General features: G+C 30.5%; 1 protein-coding gene across 3 annotated transcripts; it reads right to left on the bottom strand.

Moving 5' to 3' along the window:
- Positions 1-2,296: 2,296 nt before the first annotated feature.
- Positions 2,297-9,143, bottom strand: LOC107623445 (putative disease resistance protein RGA3). 3 transcript variants are annotated; one of them, XM_016325715.3, is made up of 4 exons: positions 8,905-9,143; positions 8,715-8,805; positions 2,928-5,329; positions 2,297-2,554 (listed from the first exon to the last, which is right to left on the bottom strand). In XM_016325715.3, the coding sequence occupies exons 2-4, from the start codon at positions 8,767-8,769 to the stop codon at positions 2,534-2,536; spliced, it is 2,478 nt and encodes an 825-aa protein (XP_016181201.1). In that variant the 5' UTR covers positions 8,770-8,805; positions 8,905-9,143; the 3' UTR covers positions 2,297-2,533. The 3 variants fall into 3 exon arrangements, with proteins under 3 accessions (XP_016181201.1, XP_088361583.1, XP_020970873.1); XM_088505457.1 differs by having other exon boundaries at positions 2,297-2,581; positions 2,924-5,360; positions 8,905-9,121; XM_021115214.2 differs by having other exon boundaries at positions 2,928-5,360; positions 8,905-9,121.
- Between the last annotated feature and the right edge of the window lie 6,648 nt (positions 9,144-15,791).

Here is a 15,791-nt window from a genome sequence, read left to right as displayed (position 1 = left end):
AATGTCTCTGATGATCTGTATGATGTAATCTTTGGTGTAACACAGTAAGTGCTCGTTCGTCAGGTACTCCTCCAACTCCCCACAAACAATATTTTAAAACCAAGTAAGATTAACAATTCACTTATTTTACGACTGTCTATCATGGGGCCCGAAACAAACTTCTAGTAATTCCTGATAAAAGTCCTCAATAGATCGCCCATTATAGAACTGTTCCCATCCATCGATGCAGTCGCTGACTGGATCTCCATCAATGTTGAGTTCCAACTGATACACCACATTATGAAGGGTGATAGTCATCTTCCCACATGACAAGTGAAAAGTGTGTACCTCTCGATCAAAGCAAATATCAATGGTCCCACTCTAGCATATACGCTATATGCTCAAATTTCGTGCTCGTGTAAGGTGTGACCTAATCTGCTCGGATGGCTGCTGTAGTAAGTTTCTTCTTGTACGCAAGATTTGAGGCACCTACCAAAAAATCAATGAGTCAAGCACAACGGAATCCATAAGTAATAAGACAAATTTCAAACTATGAAACAGATAAGTTATAAAGTATACCATTTGGCCTAATCTGCCAGCAATGTAGTCGATCGGATCTCGCCTATAAAAGGTATTCTTATACTCTAACATATTTTGCGCCATGAAACTACAATAGGATAGAATAAATTAAAATACAATAATTTTAAGTTAACTTATTTTTTATCAAACATATTTAAACTTAATCTAACTATCTAAACCATAACATATAATTTAACCCTAAACTATAATCAGTTCAACTGAAATAGTAATCTAAATAAAAAAATAATTTAAAATAAACTAACTTATTCTCAAACCCAACTGCAATAAATCTAAAAAATCTAAATACTTAGACCATAAACTATAATTTTACTCTAAACCTTAACTAGTTCAATTGAAATAATAATCAAAATTAATTTTTTCATTAACCAACATAAACTAACTAAAATATCTAAATTAATAATACATGGTAGAGCAAATTAACTATATGATCTAATTATCAAACTAAATAATTATCAAACTAACTAAAATTAAAAACTAAAAACAAAACTTAATCTAACTAAATAAACATGTTAAAATCATAAAATAATACAATAAATTAGATTGAAAATAACTAGAAGAATAAAATTATATGAAATTCTTAAAAATGCTAAAAATAAAGAGTCTAACAAGAAGAGAGGATGAGAATGTGGAAGGATGAAAAAGTGAAACGTGAAAAGTGAAAAAAAAAAGTTCACAGATTTTATATTTTGGCGAACATCTTTAAAGTTCGCCAAGGAGGCGATGAACTTCATACAATACATAAAGCTTGCCGAGGGAAGCGACAAACCTTGTGAAACCATCAAGGTTCGCCGAGGGAAACAACGAACTTCCCCCTAATGCCAAAAAAAAAAAATTTCGAATTTAAAATTCGATTAATTTTTTTTTTAAAAATAATTTTTTTATTTTATATAAAAATATCCTTTATATTTGAGTTTAGTTAACTTTATATTTAAACTCTTTTTTTATATGTTTTTATTTTCTGTTTTATATTTAGAAGTTTATAAAAAATAATAATAATAAAAATAATAAAATTACTTTTTCTATTCTCATTTTATATATTTACTTTTTTTTTCCCTAAAATTCTAACAACTGAAAACACTACAAATAAAAATACCAATTAAACTGCCCCTAAATTTGAGATAGTTTTCATGACAGTAATATGCAATGGTGGTGTAGCAAATTAGAAATTAAACTCCATGCTATTGATCATAACTAGATTAATATTATTGTAATTGCTAATATGTATCTTGTCTTTCTCATCAAAGAAGCATTAATAAAGCGATGTTCATCTACTTTGCAGATATACTACCCAAGGAAATAAAATAAAATGTCATTTTTTGTTATGGAAAATGAAACCACATATAACATGTAATTTATAAAATTTAAAAGCATATTTCAAGCCCCTGAAATATTTAATTTAATTTATTTGTTTTTGTAAAGATGACCAAAATAAAGTAGTTGAATATAAGTTTGAAGAATATTAGAGGTACATCAAAATTTATTATTTTTGGTTATTAATTAGCTATTAATGTTTAAAAGTGTAAGTTAAAATATGTTGTTAAATTACTAAACTTAAAAAAATAAGTTAATGGCTAAAAATAATAACCAAAAAATAATAAATTTTGATAACAATTTAAAATTTCTTTATAAATTTTTTACACTGTTAAATTTGTTTAAAATTTTTTAAACAATAACACCCAATTAAAATTTTTTTTGGTGACTCAATACTTTAAAGAAATTTAGAATAATAATTTAAACTTTAACATATCAAACTTCAAACTGAATACTTGTACATGCATAGATTTTGTTCAGTTTTAAAAGAAAACAATTATAAAAACACAACCATGCATGAGGCAAAGACATTACACAAAGATAATGCTATTATTATCTTTTTTTTTCTTCTTTTTCTTCTTTATCAACTGGCAATGATTCAAGGCCTTCATCATCATCATCTTCATCTTCATGTTCAATATCTTCAATATGCATGCAGAGCAATCTGCAATAATTCAAGGCCAGTATTAGACTAGTGCTTATGAAAATAACTTGAGCTTTAATTCAACCATGCATATATATACTAAATATAATTAAATTGTTTTATAATTTTCAAAATTTGAAAGTATTCCATATTATAAGGACTAATTAGTTCACTCTACCATATCTTTTATATAAAAATTACACACAATTATTTAGATAGAAAATCAGATTGTCAATTTAAAAAGTTTTAGAATTAATTATAGGCAGAGTAAGATATATAACTCTAACTGGTTAAATAAAAATCCAACAATTAATTATTTATGCATAAATTGAAACAACAACAACAACAGTGTGGTTAGATTTGTAACATTATGAGATAGATTATTTGAACTAACCTCGCATTGTGGGATATGAGCAATTTTAGGCCAATCTGGTCCTGTATTCTTATTGTACCTTGTATATAATTCAGGACAATAAGATATCTTTAAATATTGAAGATTATGAGTTTGATCCATGTTAGGAAGAGATGACAATTCTTCACAGGCAACAATATAAAATTCTTCAAGAGAGGTCATCGGCAACCTTGTGGGCAATGATTTAATCCCTGTTGTCCTTATTCTCAAATATTGCAATTTAGTAGCTCTTTCAAGCCATTTTGGTAAAGCATCCAACTTTTCTAATCCATCGATAAAGAATACTTGAAGGTTTAAATTCACATGTTGCTTTTCTTCTTCCTCTTCATCCTCAAAATTCACCAGCTCTTCACAAAAAATAAAACCCAGCTTCTTTAAAGTAGTCAAGCGACCAACAACACTTGGTACAGACACTAACTTTGAACAGTTGTAAAGATACAAGAATTTGAGTTGTTGGAAGCGCCCTATGTTCATTGAGGACAAACTTGTAATTTCCATCTCTAAATGCAAATATTGAAGATAGATGAGATTTTTCATGTTTTTGCAAAGCTTTTGGAGGCCGTCAAAACCACGAAGGCTCAAACTTTGCAGATTTTGCAGCTTGCAAATGGAATCAGGGAGCTTTTTCAAATTACGACAATTTCCAGCTTGCAAATGCAAATATCTCAAGTGCTTCTTCATTGTGGCAAAGCAATCATCAGGCAACGAGCTTGATTCCATATATTTTGTTAGGTGCAACACCCTCAGATAGTTGAACTTGTCGGAGGTCCATTCTATCGATGCTTCTTGTTGCCCCTCTTGCATAACGGTTCTTGTCTTGCTCGACTCTTTCATTGTTAATTGTGCAACATCATGTACAAGATCATGCATTTTGAATCTTTTAAATGTTATTAAATTTTGGAAATCAAAGTAGTGGTAAGGATATCCTTCTTCAATTTGAAGTAAAGAAGTTGAAACAAGCTTCTTAATATACAACTCCCCAATATCTTCTGCATCTTCCTCTTCACGTGTAGGTTGGAGGAGTCCATGAGCCATCCAGAACATAATCAACTCAATTGCCATGTATTCATAATCCTTTGGAAAACAAGAGCAGTATGAAAAACATTGCTTTACTTCTGGTGGCAAGTGATTGTAACTCAATTTGAGTGATGGCAAAATATCAGTTTCTTCTTGATTGAGATTCCACACCTCACTATCCCTTATTTTTCTCCATTCATTTTCATCATGGCATTTTGATCTAAGCAAGCAACCCAAAGTTGTTATAGCTAAGGGCACCCCTTTGCATTTTTGAACAATTTGCTCCCCAATTTGCTTTAACCTTGGGTACTTCTCTTCGTCCTTCTCTTCTTGGAATGCACATTTTGTAAAGAGCTGCCAACATTCATTCTCAGGAAGTCCTTTTAATTTCATTACAAGATTACTCTCCACAATGTCAGCAACTTTTCTGCTACGAGTGGTTACTATAATTTTGCTGCCTTTGTCACCACCTACTTCTAACAAGTGATTTCTCAATTCATCCCATTTGTTGTGGTTTTCATTCCAAACATCGTCTAACACGAGTAAGAATTTCTTACCATGTAACGTTTGATTGAGAAGAGATATCATATATTCCAAACTAGAATTTGCATCCACCACATTCTCTCTCTTTGAGGCCGCATGAATGATTCTTTGTATTAGCTTCTTCACGTCAAAATCATCAGAAACACAAACCCACATTAATGTATCGAAATTCGCCTTCACTTGGGTATCATTGTAAACCATTTGTGCAAGTGTAGTCTTTCCCAAACCTCCAATCCCAACAACTGAGATCACATCAATATTATTAGCTTGTGATTTTTGTGTCATCAATGAATTTATAATCTTTTCTTTTTCTTCACGTCTACCACAGACACGGAAAGGCAATGAAGAAGCAGTTTCTCGCCATGGTAAATTGTGCTCCATAGATGGAGTGTTGACATGTTGTTCAACTATACCCAACTTTCTCCCTTCTCTTATTTTTCCATCCATCTTCTGTTTCATATCTTTGATTTTGTGGGCCATCCTGATGCGAAATGCAAGTGGATTACTTGTGTACGAGAAGAATCGGCAAACCTCCGTGCTAGTGCTTCCATACATTTTGACCACTTCATTAAGTTTTGCTTCATACTCTATTTCATCTAATATGTCACCAGCATCATCCAATGCCTCTCTGAGTTGCTTCAACCATTCATCTATACTGCGGTTTTTTGCTTGCTTGTTCTCAGCATTTATGAGATATGCTTTGATGGTTCTCAAAGAACTTTCAAACTTTTTTACATCATCTTTAAGACCACATGCCAGAGTAATCTCTTGGAATGATTTTGTTGCTAAATTGGCCAAGAGTGTTGATGCCACACCAGAAACAACTTCAGCCATTGAAGAATCAATTAGTGGAACCTTATGGTGATAAAAAGTAATGTTAGAGGCCAAGAATATATATATATACGTGGTGGGTGTTTTCAGGTAACATTGACCGACAAATAATCTTGCAACAAATTATACATATGGAGAATCAATGTATTGTTAATGCTGGTTGATTGAAAAGTATATTAAAGGGAAGTTTGGTAAATGACAAACTTTAAATTGAAAATTTGCTTCTAAAAAAGAAGTATTTTAACGTGTGCCATTGGAATAAATTAGAAAAACAGGCCTTGAATAAAATTACCATTTATCACACTTTTTTAATACACTTTTCAATCAACTAGCATTAACATTATATTAATTACCATACGTATCATTCGTTGTAGGATTATTTGTCAGTTAATATATGGTCATTTTTAATCATCTAAAACAATGCCACCAGAATATATATATATATATATATATATATAAAACAAACTATCAAGTTTTCAAATTATCAAAGCCTAAGGTTTGCTTAGACATTTTGGTTGAATAGCAGTGTATAAGTAACGAATTCATCCAAAAGATATCATCCCAAAAGCATAGTGCGAAGCTTTTGGTTTTAATTTTTTTGAATCTAAACAAAATATATAGATATTTCAATAAATTCTTAAAATGTCTTGAAAATTGGTGTTGTATATTAAAATCATCTTTAAAATTTTAATTACACCAATTAGATTCTTAAAATTAGTAAGAGTACATTACATTAATTCCTAATCATTTTTTATTAATGGCGCATTGACGTGAAACATTAATGACACGTATCATATTATAATATGACCATGTGTAATAATATAATAACGGGTTGGTTAATGACACATGGTATCTTAACGTGGACAGTTATACTACGTGTCACAATATTATTTATTTACGTTTATATCACGTGTCACAATACTATTTATTCACATGTCTTTCACTATATCATCATTGTAGATGAACTAATTAAATTGATCATTGACTTTGTACTAAGTGATTTATTTTAGTTCCTAAAATTAAATGTCGTGTATCAAATTAGTCTTTTTCATGAGTTTTTTCTTTTTTTTTTTGTATATTCAAAATTCTCAATATCTTTGGATGCACTAATTTCAATCATATTTTTCACATATTTTTTAAATACAAATGCTTCTATAAAATAATTTTAAGATTTTAGTTTTCATTATCCAAATTTTTTTCTATAATAATTTAATACACATAAATTTTGTAATATATAAAGATGTTATTTTAGTAAAAGAATTATACGATTGATTAACGCACATTTTTTATTTTCGTCTAAAAATATGCGCGTTTTTCATAAGAAATTTAGAATTAAAATACACTTTTTTTTTTTCGATTCCTATAAAATACAAATTTTTTGGACTAAAATAAAAAATATATTTTATAACCAATCAGTCAATATAGCTCTTTTATTAATAACATAATTTTATATTACAAAATTTATGGATATTAAATTATTATGAATAAAATGTGTATGATTAAAACTAAATTTTGAAATTTATAAAGAAGAATGTTAGAGGACCATTAGAATTTATTATTTTGGTAAATAATTAGTCATTAATGTTTAAAAGTGTGGGTTAAAATATATATTGTTGGATTATTCGACTAAAGAATGTTGATAGCTAAAAATGATAACCAAAAATAATAAATTTCGATGGCTCTCCAACATTTATCTTCTATAAAAATACTTGTATTTAAACAACTTGTGAAAAATAAAAATTGAAATTAGTGCATTCAAACATATTAAAAATTTTGAATTTATAAAAAAAAAAAATTATGAAATGACTAATTTGGTGGACGACATTTAATTTTATGGACTAAAATGAGTCATTTAATATAAAATCAAAGACTAATTTAATGCATCTGTAATGATGACATAACAAATATCAGTAGATGAATAATATTGTTACATGTGGTATAACCATCTACGCCATCATACCACCTGTCATTAACCGATCCGTCATTATGCCACGTATTATTAACTGATCTGTCATTATACTATTATACATAATCAAACCATAAATAAAATAACATGTCACTAAAGACTTATATCATCAAGTCATGTCAATGCATTGTTAACAAAAAAAAAATATCAAAAACTAATGTGGTTCTGTGTTGCCAATCTCAAATACATAATTGGTGTAACTAAAATTTTAAAGATAATTTAAATACACAATATCATTCTCAAGTCTACTGAAAAAAAAAAAGAAAAAACATAAAAATCCCTTTTCAAAAGCAGTCTCAAAATTCATAGCACAACTGAACTTATCTGATTGCTTGCAATAATTTAACCTTCGACAAAGGGCAAAGATATTAAAACAAATCTCAGTCCAAATTTCATCAACAAATTCAAGTGTTAATATAAAACTGGAAGCAATTAATAATGATAATAATTTATCTCCCAAACTTTAGCTTATGTGTAATTTATTCTACTTAAAATGTACAATTCAGTATCTTGATGAACTTGTCAAATAGTACAAGAAAGATATTTTATTAATATTTTGTCCAAAATTAGTTTTTATTTTGTCAATATATAAAATATTAAAAATACTTTTGCATATTAAAATTAGCTATTAAAATTAATTATTATGTATTTATATATAAATATATGTATAATTTAATTTATTTTTAATATGTATTTTATATTTCAACATATATTCTATCTTGATAACTAATTTTAATTTAATATACATCTAACATAGTTGATAAAACATATATATAAAGGAGCAGTTTAAAACAAAAATTCTAAAAACCGAACCAATAATCAAATCAGCAGAGTTAGAGGTTTAAAAATTCAATCGAATTTAAATCACGTTGAATCGAATTTAATAAAATAATTTTTGATATTTTATTATTTTTAAACAGTTAATCGTTAAAAATCAAACTGATTCGACCAATTAATTGATTGTTTGACCTTTTTTTTGTTTTTTATTAGTTCATTATTGTCGATAAGTTTTTATCCTGACTGAATTGATTCGATGATTGATTCCTCAATTAATATTTCAGTTCTCAGAACAATAATTTAGAAAACACAGAAATTAACATCTTTTTTGAATCTTTTAACAACTCCAGGCGGTTAAATTGTACATTTAGAAGGTTTACGATATTATATTTTTTTTTTTCCTTCGTGATTTAGTCTACCATTATTGATATTATTAATTTATTTTTTAGTACTTAATTTTCATTACTTTTAAAACAATTAAATAAAACGGTGGAAATTGAAATATAAGAAAAGAAGCACGAGAAGATGAGATCTAAATCCTTACATATATATATGAAGTAAGACTGAAAAATAGAAACCAGAATAAAAAATTGAGATCTAAATTCTTGTTTTGAAAACTAATCAATATATCATACCTCCTGACGTTGCTGAAGTGGGATTAAAGCCAAAGAACATGAAAGAACAGCTCATATATTTTGCAGGGAAGAAATTCCCACCAATGAAATGCTAAAAAAAAAAAAAAAACTTTTATTAGAAACTTGTTGCATTTGAGAACTACACATTGAGCTGAGTAAACTTAAAAAAATAAAAAATAAGAGAAAAAACCTTCAAGTAGTGAAAATTTTGGTTATTGCTTGCTTGGACTCTCTTGAATTAGTGGATGAGTAACGAATTTATTGAAGAAGTGAGCAATAATGGAGTGATGAGTTTTTTTTTTGGACAGAAAGATGAGAAGTGAGTTATATGGATGGAAGAAATTGAAGGGTGTGTAATGGGGGTAACATATACTTCAATTACTGGACCTAATCATCCACTATTTTCTATTTTTAATTCAAGTATAGTGCAGTAGTCTATAATGGGGGTAACACGTCTTTTGTCCCTTTCCAATAATCTATTAGGGAAAATTAACTAAAAAGAAAACAAAAGATTCTTTTCTTTTCTTTTCTTTTTCTTTTCCTTTTGGTGTCTATCTTCTCTTTTACTTTGATATATATGTATATGAATAATACTATATAATTAATAAATATTATCATTTTCAATAAGCATTTAATTAGTAATAATTTGTATTTATATTTATAAATATTTTATATACAACAAACATATAATTTATAATTTGCCGATGTTAAGTGTCAATTCTCTTGTAGTGATCCTAGATAAATAATAATGACGAAAATCTTAAAAATTATAAACATTTCTCTATATATATAATTGATGTTATAATTACTGTATAACTTTGTCAACCTAAAGGAAAATAATATTTTTTAATATTTAAAAATATTTTTTATTTAAAAAAAAAAATGTTGCAATAATATAAAATATATAATTTTAATTTTAGTAATACTACTATAACCACCATAATAATAATTAGGAAAAGTATATGAAACCAAGAGGTTACCAACCAAAAACTAAACAAAATCACATTAATTTATATTAATAATTAATTTTAAATTTTTTAAATTTAAAATTTTAAAAATTTAAAATTGATTAAGTAAACCTAATTAAAACCTATAAAAACCTTCCTCTTCTCTCTCACATTAACCTACCCACCTCCAACAATCACATATACAGACCTCTCTCTCACTGTCAGACTCTCTCTGCCTTCCCACCGCGACCCACTCCTCCGATCGCTTCCGCTTCCAGCCCGAACTGTCTTTACCAGATCGGGAGCTCGTGATATCTCAGTAATGTCTGCACCACTAGATCCATGTGTATAACGAGCAAGAGCCGAAAGATCGACATCCTTCGAGATTGGTGACTTCCTCAAGCACGCCTTGAAGATCTGGAGACGTGAACTCTCATCCAGTAAAAGAATGTATAAATTTTTAGAGACTAATTTAAAAAATAAATAATATTTTAAAAATAAATTTGACCATTTACTTAATTTTTATTAAAAATTTTCATGCAAATATGAATAAAGCATTAGAAATTGAATAAACTAACCTGGGATATGAGCAATTTTTTTCAAATCTCTAGACCTGTCTTCTTGTTATACCTTGCACTTAGTATAGGACAATCATCTATCTATAAAAGTTGAAGATTATGGAATTGATCCATGTACTACAAGAAATAATACCAAGTTATTCAAGAGAATCACTTGGAAAGCATGTGGAAAATGATTCCATTCTTTCTCCCCATATTCTCAAATAGCACAATTTAGCAGTTCCGTAAAGCCAATATGTAAGAACTGCGAATAATTAATCGCTTAATTAATTAATTAATTTAATTATTTAAAATAGGATTTAAAAATTTAAAATATTAATTAGAAAATATAAATATGATATTTAAATTTAATAGATTTTTTTGAATTGGAAAATATAATTTTTTGTGAAAAATTACGTAAAAATATGTACCAATAAATTGGTCGGCAGTACTGGCTTAAATCTATCCAGTACTGCGGTGAGAATAATAAAAACTGTAGAAAAATTTAGGAAAATAATCAAAGTTAAAAATTGGATAATAATTTTAAATGTTTGGTCCAAAATTAAGACAAAACGGACCAAAAATACTAACGGGTTGGACCCAAGTCCAACTTTTATATATATATATATATATATAATGTTTGGTCCGAAATTAAGTCAAAACAGACCAAAAATACTAACGGGTTGGACCCAAGTCCAACTTATATATATATATATATATATATATATATATATATATATATATATATATATATATATATACTTAAGTGAAGGCCATTCAGCCTCATTCATCATCAAACACAACCCACACCAGTTGAAAGTGAGAAGGGAGGAAAGGGAGAGTGTCACTATTCATCCTCCATTTTTGGTGGCCATAACTCGAGCTACGGTGCTCCGATTCACATGCCGTCAGTGGCTACGCGAAATTCTCGCCGAGCCCGTTAGTTATATTTAACTTGTGTAGGTAAGATTTCGAAATTTTTTCTCCTTCCTGCAGCCCTAAAAAATTCGTAGGTTTTGGTTTTTGGTGAATTTTTGTGTTTTGATTGATTAGGTGGTTTCTAAGGTTGGGCTATTGGTAATTTATATGGTTTTAGTTAAGTTCTTGCACTTGTTGGAGTTGATTTGGAGCTTGGAATGTGAGTTGGTGATTAGAAGCTTGTTTGGACTCAAATTTGGTGTTGGGTGCATATTGGGAATCGGCCAAGATATGATTTTGATTTTTTCTATGTAATATATAATATTTCTGGACACTTAAGCTAGTAGACTTTAGGATAGGATTGAATTGATTGTTGGAAATTGTTGAATTTGATAATGTATGATGGTGTTGTTGATTTTGATGAATTATGATTTTGAACTTTGAAGTTATTGTTGAAATAGAGGTTAAAATTGATGATTTTGAGTGTTGATAATGGTTGTGAAGTTTATTGATATTAATAAATGTTGATATAATGTCTTGTGTGGATTAATTGAGAATTTGAGGAAGGTAGGTGAGAATTTTTGGAGGAAATTGGTAGAATTGTATGTCAATAGGTTGTGGAATGAATTGGAAAGTATATAGACATCATTTAGGCTCATTGGAACATTTTTAGGTGTAGATATTTGGTTTTAGTTGTGAATTTTGGAAGTTGAGAACCTTGTTAACTTTTTGGTAAAAACCAGTTTTTGGTGAATTTTGACAGATCATAACTTGAGCCTCTGTTTTTGAAATTTGTTGAAATTTCTTTTAAATAAAAGTTCATTTAAAGATCTTGTAATTGATATAAAGTTTGATGAAAATAGATTTTTGTAGAGGAAGTTATGACTGTTTAAAATTTGGTGCAAAAAAATGAATTCTGCAACTTTGAAATTTTTCTGAGTTTGGTGAGGGTTGCGTACACGACATGGTGCACGCAACACGACCAACCTATTCGGGATGAAAATTTTGAGTACGCAAGGCACTGCATGCGTACGCAAGCCAGCAGACTTTCAACCCTTGCGTATGTGACATAGTGCACGTAACTCGACCAAACCATTCGGCTTGGGCATCTCGCGTACGTGGACACTGCATGCGTATGCGAGCTATTCAAAAACGAACCCTTGCATACGCGAACTTTAATACGTGACACGAGCAACCCATTCGAGTTGGGCATCTCACGTACGTGAGCAGAGGGTTGCGTATGCGACCACCCCTTTTTCAACAGCATGCGTACGCGAGACCCCTGTTTTGCTGAAAAATATTTTCTCTTTGTTTTCAAAGGTTTTTCTACTTTCCAAACTTCCTTTAAAGGCTGATTTAGAGTATTATCTAATAATTAGGTTCTAATATCGTTAAAGATAAGTTAGTGAATTATTTTAGTGAATTTCTATATGAATTTAGAAAACGGAGTTTTAGGTTTCTGGAGTATTGAGGATAGAATTGTTGAGTGAGATAATGAAGTGCTGTATGGATGATTAATGAGATGAGTTGTGGAAATTTGTGGATTACTAAGGACTGAAAAACAATTTCTGAAACCACTGATGTATTAATTTTTAATGAGATTGTTGAGACGCTATGCGCCTGGCAAGGACGGTTGTTAATCCCGTTTGTCGAGATCGCGGCAGCGGCATAAAGACGGTGGTTAATCCCGCTTACATTGAGATGTGAGGTCCGTGGAAAGAGTATCCCTCTCACATTCCTTTGGAATCACTAGAGTGTGCAGGTACTATATCTTGGACCGTGTTTCGGGTACGATATCTCGAGGGGTTCCCATTCTGAGATCGAAGGGTGACATCTCTATGGAGATGTGTCAAGTTGGTAGTTGAACCAACAATGTGATATCACAGCCAAATAGGACAGGTATTCATCATGTGCATTTTCTATCTGTTTGCTTGCTTTGCCGACCTGAATTGATTGCCTAATTGTATAACATGATTATTTGCTTCTTGAATTTCTTGATATACATGCTATACTTGTGTTTTACTTGCATTGTTATTACTTGTGTTTTCTGTTGGGATTGAGAAGGTTCGGAAGGCGGTGGCGATGGGATCGCATGGCGGTTAGACTGGCGAAAGCTGTGGGACAGCAGAAAACTGCTAGATTAAAAATTCACTAAGTTAGACTCCCTTATTTCATTATGGTTTTTAAAGAAATGGTTTTAATTTTAATATGCTTTAAGTTGAATCTCATGATTGATATGAAGCTCTAGAATTGCCTTTGGCGTCCCGGGGTCTTATATCTTACATTATTGGGCACTATTATAATACTGAGAACCTCCGGTTCTCATTTCATATTTTGTTGTGATTTTTCAGATGAAGGTCGCAACCCACCTCGGTGAGTTGCGTGATGGTGACAGAACGAAGGATCTTTATCTCATTTTGGAGTCTTTTAGTTATTTTGATTAGTTTTCTCATTTTTGTATTTATATTTTGTCTTAGAGGCATACTTTGAGAGAGATATTTTGTATATGCTGTTTTATCTTTCAATATTCTGAATGTCTGTATATACTAGTCGGCTTAAACTACGCAGGCTGCGACTTGTCCCTTATGAATATTGCATTCTTTTATATACTTATATTTTTGTTATCTTGTATTTTTATCTTGTGCCTTAAGTTTGTAGTTTCATGTGAACGTTTTGCGCTTTTGTAATTCTGTTTTTGAGTTTATTCCTTCATCAGGCTTCTAGAATTATTATTCCTTTCTATATATATTTATGTATAAGTTTTAGAATTGTCGTAACCTTTGATTAACTTTTACTTTACGGCATGAGGTAAGGTTTAGGGTAATTAGGGTGTTATACCGTCAGGTAAAGCTTCCAACTTGAATGATTCATTAATATCAAGTACTTGAAAACTTTTAGATAGTTGAATTTGTCAGAGGCCAATTACTCCTTCATTGTTAATTTTGCAAGTTCATGTACCACATTATGCATTTTGAGTCTTTTAAATGTGAATTTTTCAAATTCAAGGAGTAAGAAGAACCGAAGAAGCATCAATTTGAAGCAAAGAAGCGAAACCAGCTTATTAATATACAACTCTCCAATGTCTTCTGGTTAACAACAAAATTATATTTAATTTATACACTAAAATCAGTCACTATGTATTTTTGTATAGGTATATATATAGTTTAATTTATTTTTAATGTGTATTCTCACTATTCTGTATTTTAATATGTATTTTATACTAGAGACTAATTTTTAGTAGTTGATTTTAGTATACACCTAATATAATTGAATTAACAAATATACTAATATTAATTAATAGGATTTCAATAATCCTTTGTTATTTTAATTATTCTTTGCCATATTTTATAAGTCTCTAATTTCCAAGCTACTAAAAGCTTAATAGATTTTATTAAGCTTAGATCAGATGTTATTGTGGTTGACGGTTATCAGTGGCTAAGAGAACGGGGGGTTGAATCTTAGCTTCTTTTTTTGCTTAGTAACACTTGCTGGCCTTTGCAATAACTTCAAGAGACTTTTTGCTTTTTGTCTCGTACCTAGCCACGAGACGTTTTCTTTTTATCTCCTAACCAGGAAAGAGATATTTTTCAGTTTTATCTCCTACGCAGCAGAAACAGAAATGGAGTAGAAAAGAGAGAAAATCATACCACGAAGTATCCTGGTTCAGCTGCCAAGTGCAATGCAGCCTACATCCAGTCTCCATCACAACAATGATGAAATTTCACTATAATCATCATGATTACATACACCAATTCTCCCTAGGAACTACCCTTCCTATCTGGGACAAGTCCAGAATCTATTTCCAATCCTGAACTTGACTTGGTAACCTACCAAACTTTCAACTGCTAAGTGCTAACCCAACTTGCAAGGGGATTCCCACAGAATCATGAAACACAACACAGATGTACAAAGGACCTCTAGGACATCTATGATTTTTTCTTTTAATTTTGTATACTCTGTCTTTTTCCGCTCTTTGGCTTTTTCTTACAAACCTCACTGTTTTCCTTTTTCCATGAGACTCAAGACAGACAAAACTAAACAGAAAAATACAAAATGAAGAACATTGAAGGAGAAGAACTTCTGTTAACTTGGAAAGCTATGAGAACTCTGTGCTTACACTCTTTTCTCCTTGCTTCAAGCCCTGCCTGTTCTCCCTTATTTATAGAAGGGGAAGCCTCCAAGGTTGAAACTGTTGAACCGAGCTAATCTTCTTCTTCTTCAAACCAAAACCAGTTTGGCCAGAGAGAGAGGAGAGGAAACTGAACACTAAAATCAGCATACAATTACCTCTATGTCATTCCTTCTCACCAAACTTCATCAATCTGAGCCTTCCATCTTGACTTGCTCCCCAAGAAGGATTCCTGACCCTTGATGAGTCCTTGATGCTTGACAGCTCCTCCTGCTCTTATCTTCTGCCTCTTTCTCCACGTAGCTACAGTAGCTACCTCTTGTGGTAGTTGATCAAAAGTAGAGACGAGCCATGCTTCTAAGGGATCTTCTTCTCTGACCGAAATGGATCTCTTCCATTTTCGGGTATGGAGAGCTTGAGACTTTCTCACCATTTCTTACCATAAGTGGCAAAGATCTCAGCCACACCCTACTGTGGATCTTCTTCTTGATAACGCCATCATCATTATGGCCTCTTCCTTGCTACT

This window comes from Arachis ipaensis, chromosome B2, assembly GCF_059453495.1.
Source record: "Arachis ipaensis isolate K30076 ecotype BB chromosome B2, ASM5945349v1, whole genome shotgun sequence".
Classification (NCBI taxonomy): domain Eukaryota; kingdom Viridiplantae; phylum Streptophyta; class Magnoliopsida; order Fabales; family Fabaceae; genus Arachis; species Arachis ipaensis.
This window is presented reverse-complemented; position numbering and strand designations above follow the sequence as displayed.

Bases quoted from the DNA above. Each gene is read 5' to 3' on its own strand.
- LOC107623445 (XM_016325715.3), bottom strand. From the start codon at position 8,769: ATGAGCTGTTCTTTCATGTTCTTTGGCTTTAATCCCACTTCAGCAACG. The intron at 5,330-8,714 runs GTATGATATATT...CAATGGCTGAAG, and splicing joins CACTTCAGCAACGTCAGGAG to TTGTTTCTGGTGTGGCATCA. The intron at 2,555-2,927 runs GTTAGTTCAAAT...GAATTATTGCAG, and splicing joins CTCATATCCCACAATGCGAG to ATTGCTCTGCATGCATATTG.